The 19,278-nt window shown below is 45.5% G+C and overlaps 1 protein-coding gene across 1 annotated transcript in view; it reads left to right on the forward strand.

The window, feature by feature from the left end:
* Positions 1–19,278, forward strand: part of FCHSD2 (FCH and double SH3 domains 2) — a 142,509-nt gene that overhangs the window by 60,734 nt on the left and 62,497 nt on the right. The window contains exons 4-5 of the mRNA XM_056858281.1: positions 14,770–14,846; positions 15,670–15,814. Of these exons, the coding sequence (XP_056714259.1) occupies positions 14,770–14,846; positions 15,670–15,814 (222 nt within the window). The remainder of the gene's footprint in view (positions 1–14,769; positions 14,847–15,669; positions 15,815–19,278) is intronic.

The following is a 19,278-nucleotide window of genomic DNA, read 5'->3' on the forward strand; positions in this document are numbered from 1 at the left end:
TAAAATCCTACCCCTTTACGTAGACACGCGTGTACATACACGCTACAAGCGTGCTTTCTTCTCTCCCTCTTGTCTCTCTGGAAGCAGGAAAGAAAAAATCCCTTGGTTTGTTCCCCCCCATGATTGGAAACCATCGCTGCTTCCACATGAAACCCTTCTCCCCTTCCTGGGAAAATAGCAAAAAGGGTCGGCGTGATTTGCATAATCGTCTTTGGCACTATTGTGGGCGGGCTTTGGACGCCAGCGTGGAGTCGCAGACCGGCCACCTGTCCAGAACAAATGAACTTAGCCTTTGTGCGACAATTATCTGTGTTTCCACAGTGTCATTTTCTGTGTCATGAATAACTTGATTAAAATATTATGAAACCCCCATCATTCAGTAAAATGGTTCTTGTTGGTTTTTTAATCTCCCCCTCCCCCTTTCAAGGGATGAAGGGATTTCCTATTTCTGAGCTAGCACAACTATATTATGATGGTCCCGACGGACATAGTTTTATAACTGCTTTGGTGAAATTATCCTCATGAATATTAATCAGGGGTGTGGGAATTGGGGGCAACCCCCCCAAAATGATTTCCATTCATCCTCTGTATGTATTATAAATTAAGTGTTGTCCACTGTTAGCTGATTCACCTATGTAAAACAAATAACTGAATTTCTCTTAAAGAACGGGGATTGTGGCTAGCAATTATGGAAGATGATACATTTATTACCAGAGTTAATTTTTTTGTATCCCTTATTCATTACAAGGTATTAGTATTGCTGATCTGTATTGATTAGATTCCCATTTCATCTGCCATCTAAGCCAAAAATATATTTTCATTTGGGACAGGGAAGAGAATTGTATCTGGATTAGTTTGGGTATTAATAATTAGATGATGTCATTGGCTGTTATTTTCACCCATCTCCCTCCTGCCTGACACACTTGGAAATAGTATATGCTACTTTTTTTCAAAACCCATGCCTCTATTTAAAGAATTCCCTTGGGGTTTCTTTGGCGGGGTGTTTAGATACACACCTCTTTTTATAAAGAAGAGTGTTAACCATTTGTATGAAGGAGTTTTTCACGGCATCATTCACATATTTCTCCATAGCTCTTGTGTGATTTAAACATTAAAATTCCAGGTACAGCAGTATGTTAATGTAACATCAAAACTGAGAATTTTGTTTCTGGTATGTTTTACAGTATGTATTGTTCAATTATCACCTTCAACTGACTGAGGTACCATGTTGAAGCCCAAATGTAAGATGTAGTTTATTTTCACAGAGAGGTTCTGAGACGAAATTCCTAGCCAACTTTCTCTTTCTTGTCTCTGTCACTCACTCACTCACTCTCTGCCATAGCTAGGGCTTTTCTTTGCCATTGAGGTGCCATCAGGTCACTTCCGACTCATGGCAACCCTATGAATCAGTGTCCTCCAAAACATCCTATCCATACCAGCCTTGCTCAGATCTTGCAAATTGAGGGCCGGGGGCGCGGCTTCCTTTATAGAGTCAATCCATCTCTTGTTGGGTATTCCTCTTTTCTTGCTGCCTTCCCGTTTTCCTAGCATGATTGTCTTTTCCAGTGACTCTTGTCTTCTCATAATGTGACCAAAGTGCAACAACCTCAGTTTAGTCATTTTAGCTTCTAGGGTCAGTTCAGGCTTGATTTGATCTATAACCCACTGATTTGTCTTTTTGGCTGTCCAGGGTATCTGTAACACTCTCCTCCAACACCACATTTCAAAGGATTCTACTTTCTTCCTATGAGCTTTCTTCATTGTTTCACACCCATATACTGTAATAGGGAATACAATGGCATGAATTATCTTGATCTTGGTCTCCAGTGACACCTCCTTAAGAATCTTTTCTAACTACTTCATGGCTGCCCTTCCCAGTCTCACTCTCCTTCCAATTTCTTGGCTGAAGTCCCCCTTTTGGTTGATGATGGAGCCCAGGAATAGAAAGTTCTGAACAATTTCAATTTCCTCGTTGTCAACCTTAAAGTTGAGTGATTCTCCTGTACTCATTACTTGTGTGTTCTTGATGTTCAACTGTAGTCCTGTTTTGGCACTTTCTTGTTTAACTTTCAGCAGTAGTCATTTCAAGTCTTGGGTATTTTCTGCCAGTAGTTGAGGTGCTAGGCTAAAAAAAAGAAAGAAGAAGCATCCCAGTCCTTGCGAGTGTTTAGCAGCAACTAGTTTTGTGTATTGCTGCTACTCTCTGAAATGTTGAAATTATTGTTGGCTGCTCTTATTCTCTGTTTATTAATGGGTGTTTAAGGCTTGTGCCTTGAAGAAAGACTATAGGTGTAGCTACAGATGGGCTGGCGCATTATTCATATTTGCTTTTATGATCCATCTTTCTCACAGACTCAAGGTGAAGTACAGAATTGTAAAAGCAATGCAATATAGACCATTATGATACGTTCATCAATAAAACTGGATTACAGTGACTTCCCCTCAGTAGAGTTGGACGACACTGTTGGAGAAGAATGTAGTAAACAGTATAATACAGTAGGAGGGGAGAGGAAAAAATAAAACTGCTTAAAATTCCCACAGACTGATTGAACCTGGGACCTTCAGCATGCCAAGCAGATGCTCTACCCCTGAGCCAGGGCCTATGCTCATTGGTACCAGCAGCATGGAAGAAAGTGACCGACATGTTTTGTGCCAATCATCACTTTCCACACTCATCAGCCAGGCATTGGCAAACCCATGAAGCACCTTTAAAAAAAATTTTTTTGCTGGCCAGCCAACATCTTCACAAGTGGACCTTGTATTTTTACCAGTGCTTGAGTAGGAAAGATTGCCTACCCCTACCTTAGACAGAATAAAGGTTTCATATAGTCAACATTGGCTGATTAAAGATGCCGCCTACATGGGGAAAAAGTAAGGAATCCCATAGTTACAGAACTTGTGTAGAAGGTGAAAAGCTACCTGTAGGAAGTAGGCTGCTGCTGTATTGAATGCCAATAATTGTGCATTAAGCGTGGTGTAGTGGTTAAGAGCCGTGGTTTGGAGCAGTGGCGTCTAATCTAGAGAACTGGGTTTGATTCCCCACTCCTCCACATGAGTGGCAGATGCTAATCTGGTGAACTGGATTTGTTTCTGCACTCCTACACATGAAGCTTGGGCAAGTCACAGCACTCTCAGCCCCACCTACCTCACAGGGTGTCTGTTGTGGGGAGGGGAAGGGGAAGTGATTGTAAGCTGGTTTGATTCTCCCTTAAGTGGTAGAGAAAGTCGGCATATAAAAACCAACTTTTCTTCTTTTAAAAAAAACCTTCTATGGTCAGTTTGGTATGTGTGTAAAATCTGAGGTCTTCACTTTTCCTTCGCTGCCGTCAAGAAGTATAGCTGACTTGGCAACCTTAGAAGAAAAAATATTTTCGAAACAGATTTCCCCCCCCTCGGCAAGTGTTTTGATACCTAGCAATTCTGTATCCTGGTGTGTTAACGCTCATTACCTGTGGAACATGAATGCAAACACATCTGCAGTGATTACAAGTCTGTCGGGTATTCAGTGCTGTAGGAAAAACAAAGGAGGCTTTTTCTATTTCAAGAGAACCTTTGGATTGTGTTGGCTGGAGCCCTTTCTAAAAGAATCCTTGAAAAGTTTGACCTGACATAGTTTGAATGCTTACGTTATTACTGCGTAAATTAAAAAACGCAAGGGGAGCCTAAGACTTAAAATGTAGCTGCATTTGTTTTAGGAGGAATTGAAAAACTTTGAAGCGTTTGGGAAAGGAGAAGAGATAATCAAAAAGTCTGCAAACTTTGCCTAGCCCAATGTGGAGCTCCAATTAGGTATGCCAAGGAAGGACCCTCAAAAAGGAATTACTAAGCATATAAAGATTGTCAGCATTGAAAAGCAAAATTGCCACCTGAGCAATGCCTACTATTTGGCTATTTATGTTTTCATATTACTAAGGAGAGGGGCTGTGGCTCAGTAGTGAAGCATCTGCTTGGCATGCAGAAGGTCCCAGGTTCAATCCCCGGCATCTCCAGTTATAAAGGACTAGGCAGCAGGTGATGTGAAAGACTTCTGCCTGAGATCCTGGAGAGCCGCTGCCAGTCTGAGTAGATAATACTGACCTTGATGAACCCAAGCATCTGACTCAGTAGAAGGCAACTTCATGTGTTCATATTGTGGGGAATGTTGGATTGATGGGGTGAGCATTGCCACACAGATGTCTCGTCATGCAGAATCACCAACAGGAGTTTTGGATTTAACATGCCACGTGATGCAGCTGTGAATTGTACAAGAATACCAGGTCAATGTTTTAGGACAAGTCGAGCATGCGGGCACAGAGACGGGGAAAGCAGGGCTTAACCAGAAATGCAGGTGTGCCCAAAGGCTACTAGAATATAGAAGCTATGAGTTCTAGCAGTCAACTTAACCATTTCTCTGAAGGCAGAAGGGGTGACAGTAGCCTTGGGTGAAGGGAGATTGGCTGTGTAGGATGGCAGGAGGCATGATTCAGTTTCCCTCAGCTGACTCTCGTTCATCACAGTGGCAGCCCTCACCCCTCAATCTCCTGATCCTGACGCATGCTTCTGAGTAAGGGTTCTTGGAGGAAATGATCCTAATTCTGCTATCCCATAAAATCTGGAGTGGGTCAGAATCCTTTGTACGCTACAGGAGCATCCTGGTCTGCTCTTGGCCAGCCTGATCCTGAGGAATGTGTTAGAAAAATGTGGTGATTTGGAAGCAAAGCTTGCAACTTGGGTCTCTCTTGAGAACCTTAGAAATCTCAGCAAGGTTGTCTGGCTGCAAACCTTCCTGCTCAGATTCCCCTGAGGCTCGTTTACCAGTCCTTTTGATATTTGTGATTCTAGCCTATCTGTTCATAAGAACACTGCCAGGTCAGACCATGAAGACATGTAGCCCAGCATCGCATTTCCAGCAGTGGCCAGTCAGGTACCGCGGTAAACTCTCAACTGGGGCATTCCAAATGTCCCTGAAACATTGGTGAATATAAAAAGAAATGTGATGACAGCTGAATTTCTCAGACCCTTGTGCAAGAATCCCTGATGCCGTTGCCCGTGGGCAACTTCATGGGAAGGCCTTGGCCTCTATGCCCTGTTGTTGGCCCTCCAGAGGAACTGGTTGGCCACTGTGTGAGCTGGGATGCTGGACTAGATGGACCCTCACTGGTCTGATCCAGCAGGGTTCTTCTTAGGTTATTCTCAGGGGAAGGTCTCGGCCTCTGTTCCCTGTTGTTGGATCTCCAGAGGAACTGATTGGCCCCTGTTTGAGACAGGATGCTGGACTAGATGGACCCTCACTGGCCTAATCCAGCAGGGCTCATCTGATGACACAACCTTTGCCTTGTTCATGATTGCCACATAATTTGCTTCTGAGATCTGATGAGATCAGGCTAGCCTGGGGCTAGCCAGGTCAGGGCCATTGATTCATAGTAGGAAGAGACTTGATGGCATTTATACCTTGCTTTTCTCCCCAGTGGGTACCCAGGTCGGCTTACAACATCATGCCCCCATCTTCTGTTTTATCCTCATAATGACCCTGTAAAGTAGGTGAGGCAGAGAGAAAGACTGGCCCAGGGCCACTGGGATGACAAACCTGGATCTCCCAGATCCTGGTCTGATCCTCATACTCTCCTACGGGACACATCTGGTAAAACTGAATTGAAGAACTTACCTGATTTCCTTTTTGTTTGACTTTCAATATATATATATATATTTTAAAATAGTGAAACATCTTTGGGTTTTGAAGGGACTGCAGTACTGAAGGAATATCTCCTCTCCCGCCCCCAATATATTTAACTACAAGCTCAGTGCTTAGCTCTGTCTTTGTACGAAGACTACAAAGTCCTATGAGGAAAGGTTGAAGGAGCTGGGTATGTTTAGCCTGAAGAGGAGAAGACTGAGAGGGAATATGATAACCATGTTCAAGTACTTGAGGGGCTGTCATATTGAGGATGGTGCCGAGTTGTTTTCTGTTGCCCTAGAAGGTAGGACCAGATCCAACGGGTTGAAATTAAACCAAAAGAGTTTCCGTCTAGACGTTAGGAAGAATTTTCTAACAGAGTGGTTCCTCAGTGGAACAGGCTTCCTCGGGAGGTGGTAAGCTTTCCTTCCCTGGAGGTTTTTAAGAAGAGGTTAGATGGCCATCTGTCAGCAATGCTGATTCTGTGACCTGAGGCAGATGATGAGAGGGAGGGCATCTTGGCCATCTTCTGGTCACTAGGGGTGTGGAGGGGGAAGGTAGTTTGGAATTTCCTGCATTGTGCAGGGGGTTGTACTAGATGACCCTGGTGGTCCCTTCCAATTCTATGATTTGGGGGACCAGACAGAGACCACAGAAGTCTGTTTGTTTAAAACTTTCCCCAAACCTTGACAGACTAGTCCGCACATTTGTGGCCGTCTACTTCCTTCCTCTCATACTGTTTACCGGTGAGATACCTTTGTGTTGCATCTCTTCTCCTATTGTGCGCTGCACCTGCAGTTATTGAAAAGCATGCATGTGTGTGAGAGAAGGAGAAGAGTTGGTTTTTATATGCCGACTTTACCACTTAAGGGAGAATCAAACCGGCTCCCAATCACCTTCCCTTCCCCTCCCCACAAAATACACCCTGTGAGGTAAGGTGGGGCTGAGAGAGTTAAATGAGAACTGTGACTAGCCCAAGGTCACCCAGCAGGCTTCATGTGTAGGACTGGGGAAACAAATCCCATTCATCAGATTAGCCTCTGCTGCTCATGTGGAGGAGTGGGGCATCAAACCCGGTTCTCCAGATCAGAGTCCACCGCTCCAAACCACCACTCTTAACCACTACACCACACTGGCAGGGTGCCTTTAAAACATGAACTGAACTTTTCAGTTCATGAACCCATTGCCCAGTAGTTGAAAGCCGGCATCTGTATTTGTAAAACAATCCTGCACAACATTATAAATGATTGAGCGGGGCTGTCTGAATGTTCCTCGCTGCCAGTCTTTCCATTGCAAACTTATTATAGGACCAAAGAGAGGGGGGTGCTATCCCTTCGGTGTTGGAGAAGCTGTAAAATGCAGCTTGAAAGTTGGGTTAATGACTGCAGGAAGCGGAAGGCTATAGATTATACAGACAGATTGATTGGTTCTGCCACTGCTTGGTCTGGGTAGATTTGTGGAGTATAAGAACAGAGTTTCTTGCAGCACACTCGTTCTGTATTAGGACACTTAATATCACAAGTAAAATGACCGGAACATGAAACTACCTCCATAACTGCTGCGAGTTCTGTAGTTTCAGAGGGTAGCTGTGTTGGTCTGCAGTAGAACAGTTAGATTCGAGTCCGGTAGCACTCTAGAGACCCACATAGGTTTCATATTCGTGTCTGACGAGAGGAGCTTTGTTTCTTGAAAGCTTATACCTTGAAACCGTTGGTCTTTGAGGTGCTAATAGTTCCGCAGTCTCTCTGAGCTATTAACACCAGTCCCTCGACCTCCTTAGACCAAGGGGTGTCGAACTCGTTTGTTACGAGGGAAGGATATGACATAAATGTCACTTGGTCGGGCCAGGCCTCACCAGCCCTGATCGGGAGCAGGGTGGCGGCGGCTGTATTAGCTGGCAAGCTCACAGCGGGCTTGCCAGCCCAATCAGGACTGCGGGGGTGGCTGCCTCGGCTGGGTCGCAGGCTGGATAAGAGCTCTCAAGGGGGCACATCCTGCCCCCAGACCGTATGTTTGACACCTCTGCCTTAGACCCTCCGGGCCAATCAAGTTTTGCTTCTTGGAGCCAGGTTCTGGTTCTGGATTGGCCGTCTTGCACTGCCTGTGTCGTCTCACCGGTGCAGGCCAGCCAAACGGAAACACTTTTAGAAGAAGAATTGGTTTTTGCACCCTGCTTTTCTCTACCAAAGGAGTTTCAAAGTGGCTTCCCTTCCCCTCCCTGCAACAGACACCTTGTGAGGCAGGTGGGGCTGAGAAAGTTCAGAGAGAACTGTGACTGGCCCAAGGTCACCCAGCAGGCTTCATGCGGAGGAGTGAGGAAATCAACCCGGTTCTCCAGATTAGAGTCCGCCGCTCTTAACCACTACACCACACTGGCTCTAGAGTGTTATGTAATAGGCTTCAACAGTATTTTACAGACAGTGGGGAAAATGGGATGTGGTCACGCATAATTTGTAGCAAATGCCAGGCTTGATCTGACCCGACCAAGGGGCATTTGTCACCCGAACCTGGAAATAAAGGATGTTTGGTGGGCAATTAACTGCGGCCACAAATTCCATCTCCATCATGGGTGTTCGGCACACAGGTGCTGCAGTGCCCTGGTGTCATATAAAACACCAAGAATGTAAGAAGAGCCCTGCTGGATCAGGTCAGAGGCCCATCAAGCCCAGCATTCTGTTCACACAGCGGCCGACCAGCTGCATCAAGGAAGCCCACCAGCAGGATGAAGGCAGCAGCATTCACCCGCCCGTGCTCCCCAGCAGCTGATTTAAAGAGGCATACTGCCTATGGTAGTAGAGGGAGTAGAAGAAGAGGAGTTGGTTTTTAAATGCCAACTTTCTCTACCACTCAAGGAAGGATCAAACCAGCTTACAATCCCCTTCCCTTCCCCTCCCCACAGGAGACACTCTGTGAGGTAGGTGGGGCCGAGAGAGCTCGAAGAGAGCTGTGACTAGCCCAAGGCTTCATGTGTAGGAGCAGGGAAACAAATCCAGTTCACCAGATTAGCCTCCGCCACTCATGTGGAGGAGTGAGGAATCAAACCCGGTTCTCCAGATCAGAGTCCACCACTCCAAACCACCGCTCTTAACCAGTACACCAGCATCCTCCCGCCTGTGCTCCCCAGAAGCTTATTTAAAGAGTCATACTGCCTGTAGTACTAGCGGGACTAGACATCCATCATAACCAGTAGCCATTCCTAGCCCCCTCCTCCATGGGTTTGCCCACTCCCCTTTCAACGCCTTCCACGTTGGTGGCCGTCTCCGTCTCCCCTGACACTCTTCTGGAACTCTGAACAGTTTGTGTGAATTAAGCTACATCAGCACCCAACACAAACAGTGTATTCTCAGCAAGGGGGGTGGGGAGAAGAAAGAACATCAAACAGAAAACTCTTTCAACTGAACTTTTCGTATGTTAGGGCGACTACAGATGTCGATGCCTTTTGCAAAGGATATCCTGCTAAGAGCTATGCTAAGACTTCTTGTTTTGCAATACAGATGTTAAACGGGAGAGATCTGGAGTGTTTTATAATAGTCTTCAAAAGTACTTCCCGGTGGGAAGCACAAGGCCAAATCCATCAAATTTATAATAGATGACAAGACGGTCATTTCCCAGTTTTGTTCAGTGACCTCTCTCCTCTGGAGTGGGGGCTTATTTTCTTCACAATACCGACACAATGTCTACGATGGCCTGCAATGCACGATCTCTTTCCTTTGTAAGCATGTTAGTAGAGGAAATAATTTGCTCTTGCAATTGCGGGTTCAGCAGCTCCACTTCTCTGGTCCACTTCTGAATTTACTTTATGCAAGGCTAGCCAATGATAAGGGGAGAAGATTTAAAAACCTGCATGGCTGGGCTAGGCAGAGCCATGATGTGTTTCAAGCGTTTGCTTAACTTAGAGGCTGCAGGTGATATGACCCGTCATTCAGCCCTAGGGGTAATAGGGGTAATTGTGCATTCGCCTGACGGAAAGGTTCCTGGCTAAGAAATCGATCTGACTAAGGAGGTAGAAGGAATGCAGAGAGTGGGGGAGAGTCAGTGTGACGGAGGGGCTGTGGCTCAGTGGTAGAGCATCTGCTTTGCATGCAGAAGGTCCCAGGTTCAGTCCCTGGCATCTCCAGTTTAAAGGATGTGATAGTAGGAGATGTGAAAGATCTCTGCTAAGAGCCCCTGGAGAACCCCTGCTAGTCTGAGAAGACAATACTGACCATGAGGGACCTATGGTCTGATTCAGTATAAGAAAGCTCCATGTGTGTCCATGTGATGTATTGGTCAAGAGTGTCATATTAGGGCCAGGGAGACATGGGGTATAGTGATTAAGAGCGGCGGATTCTAATCTGGTGAACCGGGTTCAATTCCCCACTCCTCCACATGAAGCCTGCTAGGTGACCTTGGGCTAGTCACAGTTCTCTCTGAACTCTCTCAGCCCCACCTATAGGGTTGCCAGGTCCCTCTTCACCACCAGCAGGAGGTTTTTGAGGTGGAGTCTGAGGAGGGTGGGGTTCGGGGAGGGGAGGGACTTCAATGCATTGGAGTCCAATTGCCCAAGTGGCCATTTTTTCCAGGTGAACTGATCTCTATCGGCTGGAGATCAGTTGTAACAGCAGGAGATCTCCAGCTAGTACCTGGAAGTTGGCAGCCCTGCCTACCAACCCTCTGTGGGGAGAGGAAGGGAAGGCCGCTTTGAGACTCCTTAAAGGTAGAGAAAATTGGGGTATAAAAACTCTAATCTGCAGAACCGAGTTTGATTCCCCACTCCTCCACATGACTGGCGGAGGCTAATCTGGTGAACTGGATTTGTTTCCCCACTCCTCCACATGAAGCCAGCTGGATGACCTTGGGCTAGTCACAACTCTCTTAGAGCTCTCTCAGCCCCACCTACCTCACAGGGTGTCTGTTGTGGGGAGGGGAAGGGAAGGTGATTGTAAACCGGTTTGGTTCTTAAGTGGCAGAGAAAGTTGGCATATAAAAACCAATTCTTCTTGCGGTTGGGGAAAGCGGGGTATAAAAAACCAGCTCTTTTTCTTCCTCCTCCTCCTCCTGCAGAAGAGCCCCGCCTGGCTCCACCCTCTTTCTAAAAGCACTTGGTGGGCGCCATGGTACTCTCAGGCATCCTGTTGGGGACCCCTGAGGGTATCTAGTTTTGTGAGAGGGCTGGTGGATTTGGGGAGCCTTACAAAAGGTTTCTTCTTTCCCGCTTGAATTAGTTTGTAGACTTTTTGGGTTAGATCCTTGGGAGAACAAGTAAAATAGGTCTGAGATCTGTTTTTAAGGAAGAGGTTTTTCCTTTTCACACATCACCACATTACAGCAATCTGTAGCACTTCTCAGCTTTGTTCTTCAACTTCACGCAACGTTTTAGCAAAACACACTTTTGCATGATTCCTTCTGTCCTGAGCACTGCTGTCAAAATTCTCCTGCCAAAGACTATTTTTCTCAGCATGCCTGTAATCTGCTGCTGCATATGGATCTGTTTAAGCGTCTGATAGTAGAGAATACCTGAAAAGTTGAATTTCTTTGATAAGTATCAGGGAAAGCTGGGTTGTAAAACCAAGTGGAGAGCAAGGGGTTTTCCCTCCTTAGAACAATCAGTGGAAAGTCTTAGATTCTTGTCATACCTTTTGAAGATGTTCAAGGAAGCCAGCTCAGTTGCAGGTATGGTATTTGCTCTCCATTAGTGGGGCTCATGTGTAAAATACAAAACTACTAGGGTGGGAGGAGTAAAGTTTTTAAAATGTGTTACCCAGTATATCACCAGTTGGTATTTTAAAAAAAGGTTAAAAATCCTTCAAGTTAATTCCCAAGGACTAGCCAAACTGACGAATTGGCATGACACTTTTATACCGTCTTGATTAAGATTGGTTTTTGGTTCTTAGTATTGCTAATTTAGGTGCGGTTTTGTTGGTGACATTGGTCCTGTTTTATTAATGTATTTGGTTCTTATTAGTTTTCTTTATTAATTGGCATTGACTGCTGGTATGATTATTTTAAGGTTATGTTAATGTATTGCTGCTGTTACGTTTTTAGTACTTTTGGGGATCTTTGGTTTTGTTTTATTGATTTTATTGGCTTGATCGGCCACCTTGAAGGCAGCTGATGATCATTGGAAAAGTAGGATATCAATGTTCTCAAAATAAGAAGTAAATAATATATCTTTGAGGAATTCAGTTTCTCGGATGGTTGTTTCTGTCCATAATTTTTGGTATGGTTCTGCTATTAAGTATTAAACCTGGATTATTTCGAAAGTGAATATTCATAAAATACTAGATTTTAAACACATTAACGCTCATGATTAGCTATTCTCTTCCTCACCTGGTCAGCTTTGACCAAATACTTGCAGCGTTCTTAAACTTAGTATCTGACAAATGGAACTTTGACTCTTGAAAGTTCATACCCAAAGATCTTGTTGGTCTCTGAGGTGCTATAGGACTCGAATCTAGCTCTTCTAATGCAGATGAACACGACACATGTGTCAAACTTGGTGGTTCAGCTTCCTCTTCTGAAATCCATCTTTTATTAATTTAATGCAGCTGATAACCAATGTATTTAAAGGCAATGAGGGACCATGTTTAATTTAAAGGAAGGCCTTTAAAGTAACTAGTTAGATTATGACAGCATTCCTAAATGGCAAGATTTTGGGGGTATGAGCTTTTGAGAGTCAAAGCTCCCTTCATCAGATATCAAGTTTGGACTCAAAAAGCTTATACCCCGGAAATCTTGTTGGTCTCTGTAAAGTGCTACTTGACTCGAATTTAGCTATTTCCAATAGGGTTGGTGGATTTTTCTCTGAATATTATACTAACCCTGCCCTTTTACATATATCTTTTTCCCCCATATGAGATCATCTCCAAATTTTAACCTGGGCTATGAACTTTGTTTAGTGAAAATATTCAATTACTCTGGTTTGGAAACCCCTTAAAGCTATACTATAGCTAACCGTTGGACAGATAGGATGTCAACAGTCCTGGGACATTGCCTGCATTTAAATTATTACAATCCCGACTGTTTGAATTAAAAGGGTGCCAAGTGACCCACAAGCAAGTACTGAGCACACTCCTAGACCTCATGCGCAATGTAACTGTGCCAGAGGTTAAACTATTGGTAGATTTCTCAGTTGGAGCCAAACAGCGTCTGTCTTTGTCTCTGGACCTTTTGAGAGGCCAAGCGGCAAGTGGCCCTGAGAACCAAACAAGGAGGACCTTATATCATATACTGAATATGAATACAAACCCCACTGTACTTGCCTTGACTGAAAAACAGCGGCTTTTGTACCCATTGGCGCTTTCCTATGTGAAATATCCAGAACCTCGGAGTGCGAGACTTTTAAACTTGATGAGTTGCTAACAGAATTTTTTGCCTGGATTTTGGGTGGGGGAAGTACAGGGTGTTGACTGTATTTCAGTTGATTACAATCCCTTTGCCTCTCCAATCCAAGTGATCTGGACAGATTTTAAAAATATACCTATTGTGTTCCTTACCATAAGAACATAAGAAAGGCCACGCTGGATCAGACCAAGGTCCATCAAGTCCAGCAGTCTGTTCGCACAGTAGCCAACCAGGTGCCTCTAGGAAGCCCACAAACAAGACCACTACAGAAGCATTATCCTGCCTGTGTCCCTCAGCACCTAATATAATTCCACAACACATAATATAACATAATAGGCATGCTCCCCTGATCCTGGAGAGAATAGGTATGCATCAGGACTAGTAGTCATTTTGACTGGTAGCCATGGATAGTCCTCTCCTCCATGAACATGTCCACTCCCCTCTTAAAGCTTTCCAAGCTGGCATCCATCACCACATCCAGGGGCACAGAGTTCCACAACTGTATGCACAGAACTGTAAGGATGACCTGGGTCATTCATTGGCATTTATATCAAACAAGGGCTTGAGGCAGGGCTTCACACATCCCAGACCCTATAGTCCAAAGGTGACAAACTCATTTGTTACGGGGGCCGGATATGACATAAATGTCACCTGGTCAGGCCGGGCCATGCCTCACCAGCCCAGATCGGGAGCGGGGTGGTGGTGGTTAGCTTGCGAGGCCACAATGGGCTCCCAGCTTAGATCGGGAGTGGGGTGTGTGGGCTGGCTGCCTCAGCTGGCTCGCAGGCCAGATAAGAGCTCTCAAGGGGCCGGATCCTGCCCCCGGGCCATATGTTTGACAGCTCTGCTATAGTCAGTCTACTATGCAATATTGGGTACTCCTCCTAACCATGAAATGGAACTTCTTATGCTGCTCTTTTCCTTCTATCCTGGTATCGTAAATACCAGGTATCGTAAATACCAGTGACTGTGGCTCAGTGATAGAGCCTCTGCTTGGCATGTAGAAGGTCCCAGGTTCAATCCCCAGCATCTCCAGTTAAAGGGACTAGACGAGTAGGTGATGTGAAAGACCTCTACCTGAGACCCTCGAGAGCTGCTGCCAGTCTGAGTAGACAATACTGACTTTGATGGACCAAGGGTCTGATCAAAGTCTGATTCAGTGTAAGGCAGCTTCATGTGTGTGTGACCTAGATGGACCTATGGTCTGATTCAGTGTAAGGCAGTTTCATGTGTTCATGTGTACAATAGTACACAGGAGGATGGTATGATTGAGAGAGAATATTTTGGTATGTTGCTGCTGTTCTACCACTTGGATAATTTTTTTAATGATTTGCTTCATTTATAACTCACTTGTTTCCCCAGTGCGGAACTCAAACTGGCTTACAACATTTCCCCCTTCTCCATGTTAATTCTGAACTAACTAATTGAATCAATGTCTCTGGGAACCATATTGGGAACATCTAACAGTAATCATCTCAGGTTATAGTGGCAATAGCTAACGCTGTTACTGTGTAGGTATAACTCACCTATGTTACTGCTCTGGAAAGTGCATATCTAATGAGAGTGGCAAACAGTACCTCATATTGCCTGGGTATGGATGAACATTTTTACATCTTGCTTACTGAACCCACTAGGAATTAAATGGGGTGTGTGTTTAAATGTCATTCTTACTTTCCTCCTGAGAACGTTATTGCAATTTTAGCATATTACTGGTATGGTACTTAGTATAGGGGAAGGATATGCTGATATTATATGTTGCCTTGTAAATAATGCTGCATTTATCTCTCTGACAGGGCGTTCAGAAATTGGCTAGCCAGTACTTAAAGAAAGAATGGCCTGGAGTGAAAGTGGACGAGCGCAATGATTTTAGGTAAGTTTTAGCGAGCATACTCATTTCAGATACTTTGCATCGCTGGTGACAATAATCCGCTGCTGTGTTTGTGTGCCCTTTGTCTCAAAACTATATTTTATCCAAGCATTCTGTCCCTGGTTTTATTTTCAGAAGCCACACTAAAGCGCTGGATGTTAAAAGACCAGGGGGTCACCAACCTTTTTGAGCTCGTGGCCATCTTTGGAATTCTGACATGAAACTGCTGCTGTGAAATGGCTGCCGCAGGAGGGGAGCCGGCCAAAACATGGCTGCCGCAGCTCACCTTCAGTCACACAGTAAAGATCGTTGTGGTGTGCTGGCAGCTGCTGCCAGAGGGACATTTTTTAAAACCTGTGCACCCAGTCAAATTTCCAATGGTCATTCAGACGTCTTGCTGGGCAAAAGCCCCACCCACTTCCTGAAAACACTTGCTGGGCGCCAGGAAAGGCGTCAGTGTGCGCCATATTGGGGACCCCTGGGATAGATCTTCACTTTATGGGCACTTGATAGAAACACAGACCTTTTGGTGGGAAGAGCTCTGGTTTTATAGGTAGAAGGTAAAGGTTATCCCCTGTGCAAGTGCTGGGCCAGTATTGACCCATGGGGGTGACGTCGCATCATGACGTTTACTAGGCAGACTGTTTACGGGATGGTTTGCCATTGCCTTCCCCGGTTGTCTGGTTTTATAGAGTGGTGCATAAACTGGCAGCCTGATGTCAATTATTTGCAGCGATAAAACTCTCCCCCATCTTTCTTTCTCTTGCTCTTCCTCACCCTCCCCCACACATCTGGAGGCCTCCTGACACGTCTTTCCGTCTTTCAGGAGCATGTATCCCGTCTGGAAGTCGTTTCTTGAAGGCACGATGCAGGTGGCCCAGTCGAGGCTCAATATCTGCGAAAACTACAAGAACCTGATTTCTGAGCCTGCCAGAGCCGTGAAGTGTTTCAAAGACCAGCAACTGAAAAAGGTATCGTCCCCGGAACTTCTTTGGGCCCCTTCTGTTTAGAAGGCTGAGGTTCGGTTGCAGAATTACTAACCTAACTTTCAGGAAAACCATCGCTGAAGAATCTCCATAACCTTGAGAAGACTGAATCCCGTCGATCCTTTCCTTTAGCAAAAGAGGCACTTTCCTGAGGTGCAAGAAACCTTCCATCTTCCTCCTATTTGGCCTTAGGGTGGCTAACAAGATACAAAATAAATTAACGTGGGCACCGTCCACCAAAAGGATAACGCTCCATCAAAAAAAAAACAAAAGTCCAGTGATAAGTTTTCAGGGTGGGGTGGGGACTCTAAATAGCTCTACCCTTGATGGAAAATCTCTCATTCCAAATCCTCTTCCTCGTGACCATGTGCTGTCAAGCAGTGCTTGAAGGGCAGTTTCTCATCCTGAATAATGCATTTTCAATCCACTTTCAATGCACTTTGCAGCTGGATTTTACTGTGTGAAACAGCAAAACCCACTAGCCCGATCCCATCCAATCTCGGATGTTAAGTGGGGTTGGGTTAGTACTTGGATGGAAGACCACCAAAGAAGCCCAGGGTTGCTACTCAGAGGCAAGCAATAGCAAAGCACCTCTTGCCTTGAAAACCCCACGGGCTCACCATAAGTTGGCTATGACTTGATGGCCCTTTCCACCACCACATGTAAAACATTTAAACAATTCCAATTAAAACATACAGAAGCACAGACATAGCAGTGTGTGCTTGAGACAATCATAGAGCTGTGACCGGTGTGATAAAAGCAGATAGAGAGCTTCTCCCGTTCTCAGCACCTGGAAGGACTGCTTCCTTCTTTACAGCTGGTGTGCACTCTTGAGTAAAATTTGGAGGAAAATGGAGATTATTCTGCCGCGTGGTTAGTTAGATTATTTTGTTAGTTCAAGACACTTCCCAATCGCTGGCTGTCAGGCTTGTGCACACAGATGCTTCCTTGTGGCTGTTAATGAAGCTGAATTTTTTTCCTCGAGCGAGCGAGTTTACATTACTGGTATATATTTTATATCTTCCATAACTGGTGGGGCGGGAGTGGGGCTGCCAGCAAAATAAAGGAGCAGATTTTTATAAATGAAGTCATATGCATCTCACGGCGTAGCAGCCACTGATGAAAAGTGAGCTTTTTTGTGGCAGCTTTGCACTTTCCTGAATTTGGCTGGAGCAGGTTTTCATCTGAAGGCTCGGCCCCCTTTTTTGAACCTTGAAGGAATTATTCACGGGTTTGAGGGTGTAGCGGAAATCGAGATGATTCAGCCGCATCCTGTAAAGGCATCCCAGGCCAGCAGCCAGAAAATCAGTACAGAGACAACCTTGTACGCGAATACACACAGCAGACTATTCTCTTGAAGGAAGGGAACTAGACAGGCTGTTGCTTTTTAAAGCAGAGATCCTGTACTTGGTGAAATGAAGTTCATTAGATCAGTTTATACACAGTGCCTTTGGAAGCAGTATAATTTCAATCGTCTGGTAAAAAGGAGATTTGTTCCTTAGCTTGGTTCCCAGGCTACAAGCCCATTGAACTGGCATTCTTGAACAAATCAGACCAATGGTCCATCGTGCTCGGTATTGCCTGCTCAGACTGGCAGGCGGCTCTTCAGGATCTCAGGCAGAGGGCTTTCACATTACCTCGTCCTTTAAACTGGAGATGCTGGGGATTGAACCTGGGACCTTCTGTGTGTAAACCAGATGTTCTGCCTCTGAGCCAAGGCCTTTTCCCCTTGCCTTATCCAGAGTCAGATCATTGGTCCATCAAGGTCAGTGTTGTCTACTCAGCCTGGCAGTGGCTCTCCATGGTCTCAGGTGGAGGTCTTTCACATCACCTACCTGGTCCTTTTAACTGGAGACGCCAGGGCTTGAACCTGGGACCTTCAGTGTGCCAAGCAGGTGCACTGCTACTGAGCCATGGCCCCTCCCATAACGTACCCCACCCAGGGTACATAAGGGACTGCAGATCCCACTGTAAAAGTTCTTGAGTATTCAGCAGGGGAACTTTGCCCCAGAAGGTCGGACCAGAACCAGCGGGTTGAAATTAAATCAAAAGAGTTTCCATCTAGGCATTAGGAAGAATTTTCTAACAGTTAGAGGGGTTCCTCAGTGGAACAGACTTCCTCGGGATATGGTAAGCTCTCCTTCCCTGGAGGTTTTTAAGCAGAGGCTAGATGGCCATCTGTCAGCAGTGCTGATTCTGTGAACTTAAGCAGATCATAAGAGGAAGGGCATCTTGGCCATCTTCTGGGCATGGAATAGGGGTCACTGGGGGTGTGGGGGGGAGGTAGTTTGGAATGTCCTTCATTGTGCAGGGGGTTGGACTAGATGACCCTGGTGGTCCCTTCCAACTCTATGATTCTATGAACTTTTTCAGCCAGGCATTTGGACTGAGGTGGCATCTGGAGGCCATCAGCGAGGAACAACACCAGCGTTCTAAATTGGCATCTCAGTATTGTGATGTTTCTGAAAAATATTGGCAGCCTTAGTTCCAGCAATTCTCTTAGCCAGCCAAAGTGCCAGAGTTTAGAGAATTGAGAACACCACAATTGTTTTTGGAGCGTTGGAAACACTAACTAACCATAAAGGTTCTCTACTTCCTGAAATTTTCAAATGTAGATATATTTCACTTCTTCCATAGAGAACTGACAAAGTGAGTCAGACCGTCTTGCCTAATATTGTCTCCTGTGACTAGCAGCGAACTCTCCAAGACCTCACGCAAAGGTCGTTCTCAAGCCTGAAATTCTTTCATCTGGAGATGCCAGAATACAAACCTCGGATCTTCCTCGTGCAAAAGCGTGCACTCTGACACTCAGCCGAGAGTTCCCTTATTTCTGTTCCTTCCTTTTAATTCCTTCATTTAAAATATTTTTGCCCTGCTCTCCTCCAGAGACATAGAAGAAGAAGAATTGGTTTTTATATGCCAACTTTATCTCCCGCTTAAGGAGGAATCAGACTGGCTTACAATCACTTTCCCTTTCCCTCCCCACAACAGACACCCTGTGAGGTGGGTGGGGCTGAGAGAGCTCTGAGAGGGCTGTGACTAGCCCAAGGTCACCCAGCTGGCTTCATCTGGAGGAGTGGGGAAACCAACCCAGTTCTCCAGATTAGAGTCTGCCGCTCATGTGGAGGAGTGGGGAATCAAACCCGGTTCTCTAGATCAGAGCCTATGCACTTACAAAATGAAGTGCACAGAACAAAATACAGTTCAGAACAACTCACAGCCCAGCAGACTCCCAGCTCACCCTTGAAGCAGGCAATAAAACACCAGGTGATCCCAGACCGATGCCGCTGTTTGCGGCTGTTGCTGTCACAGAGCTATGGCTGCAAGCTACAGACTAAGGAACATTTGGCTGTTGTCCTTCAGCTCACTTTGAAGACTCACCCCTCTGATCACACATAGGCTTCGCTCTGAGTCTTGTGCAGCTGCTTAGAGGCATCCCATTCCTTCAG

This window comes from Euleptes europaea, chromosome 12 (genome assembly GCF_029931775.1).
Source record: "Euleptes europaea isolate rEulEur1 chromosome 12, rEulEur1.hap1, whole genome shotgun sequence".
In the NCBI taxonomy this organism is placed as follows: domain Eukaryota; kingdom Metazoa; phylum Chordata; class Lepidosauria; order Squamata; family Sphaerodactylidae; genus Euleptes; species Euleptes europaea.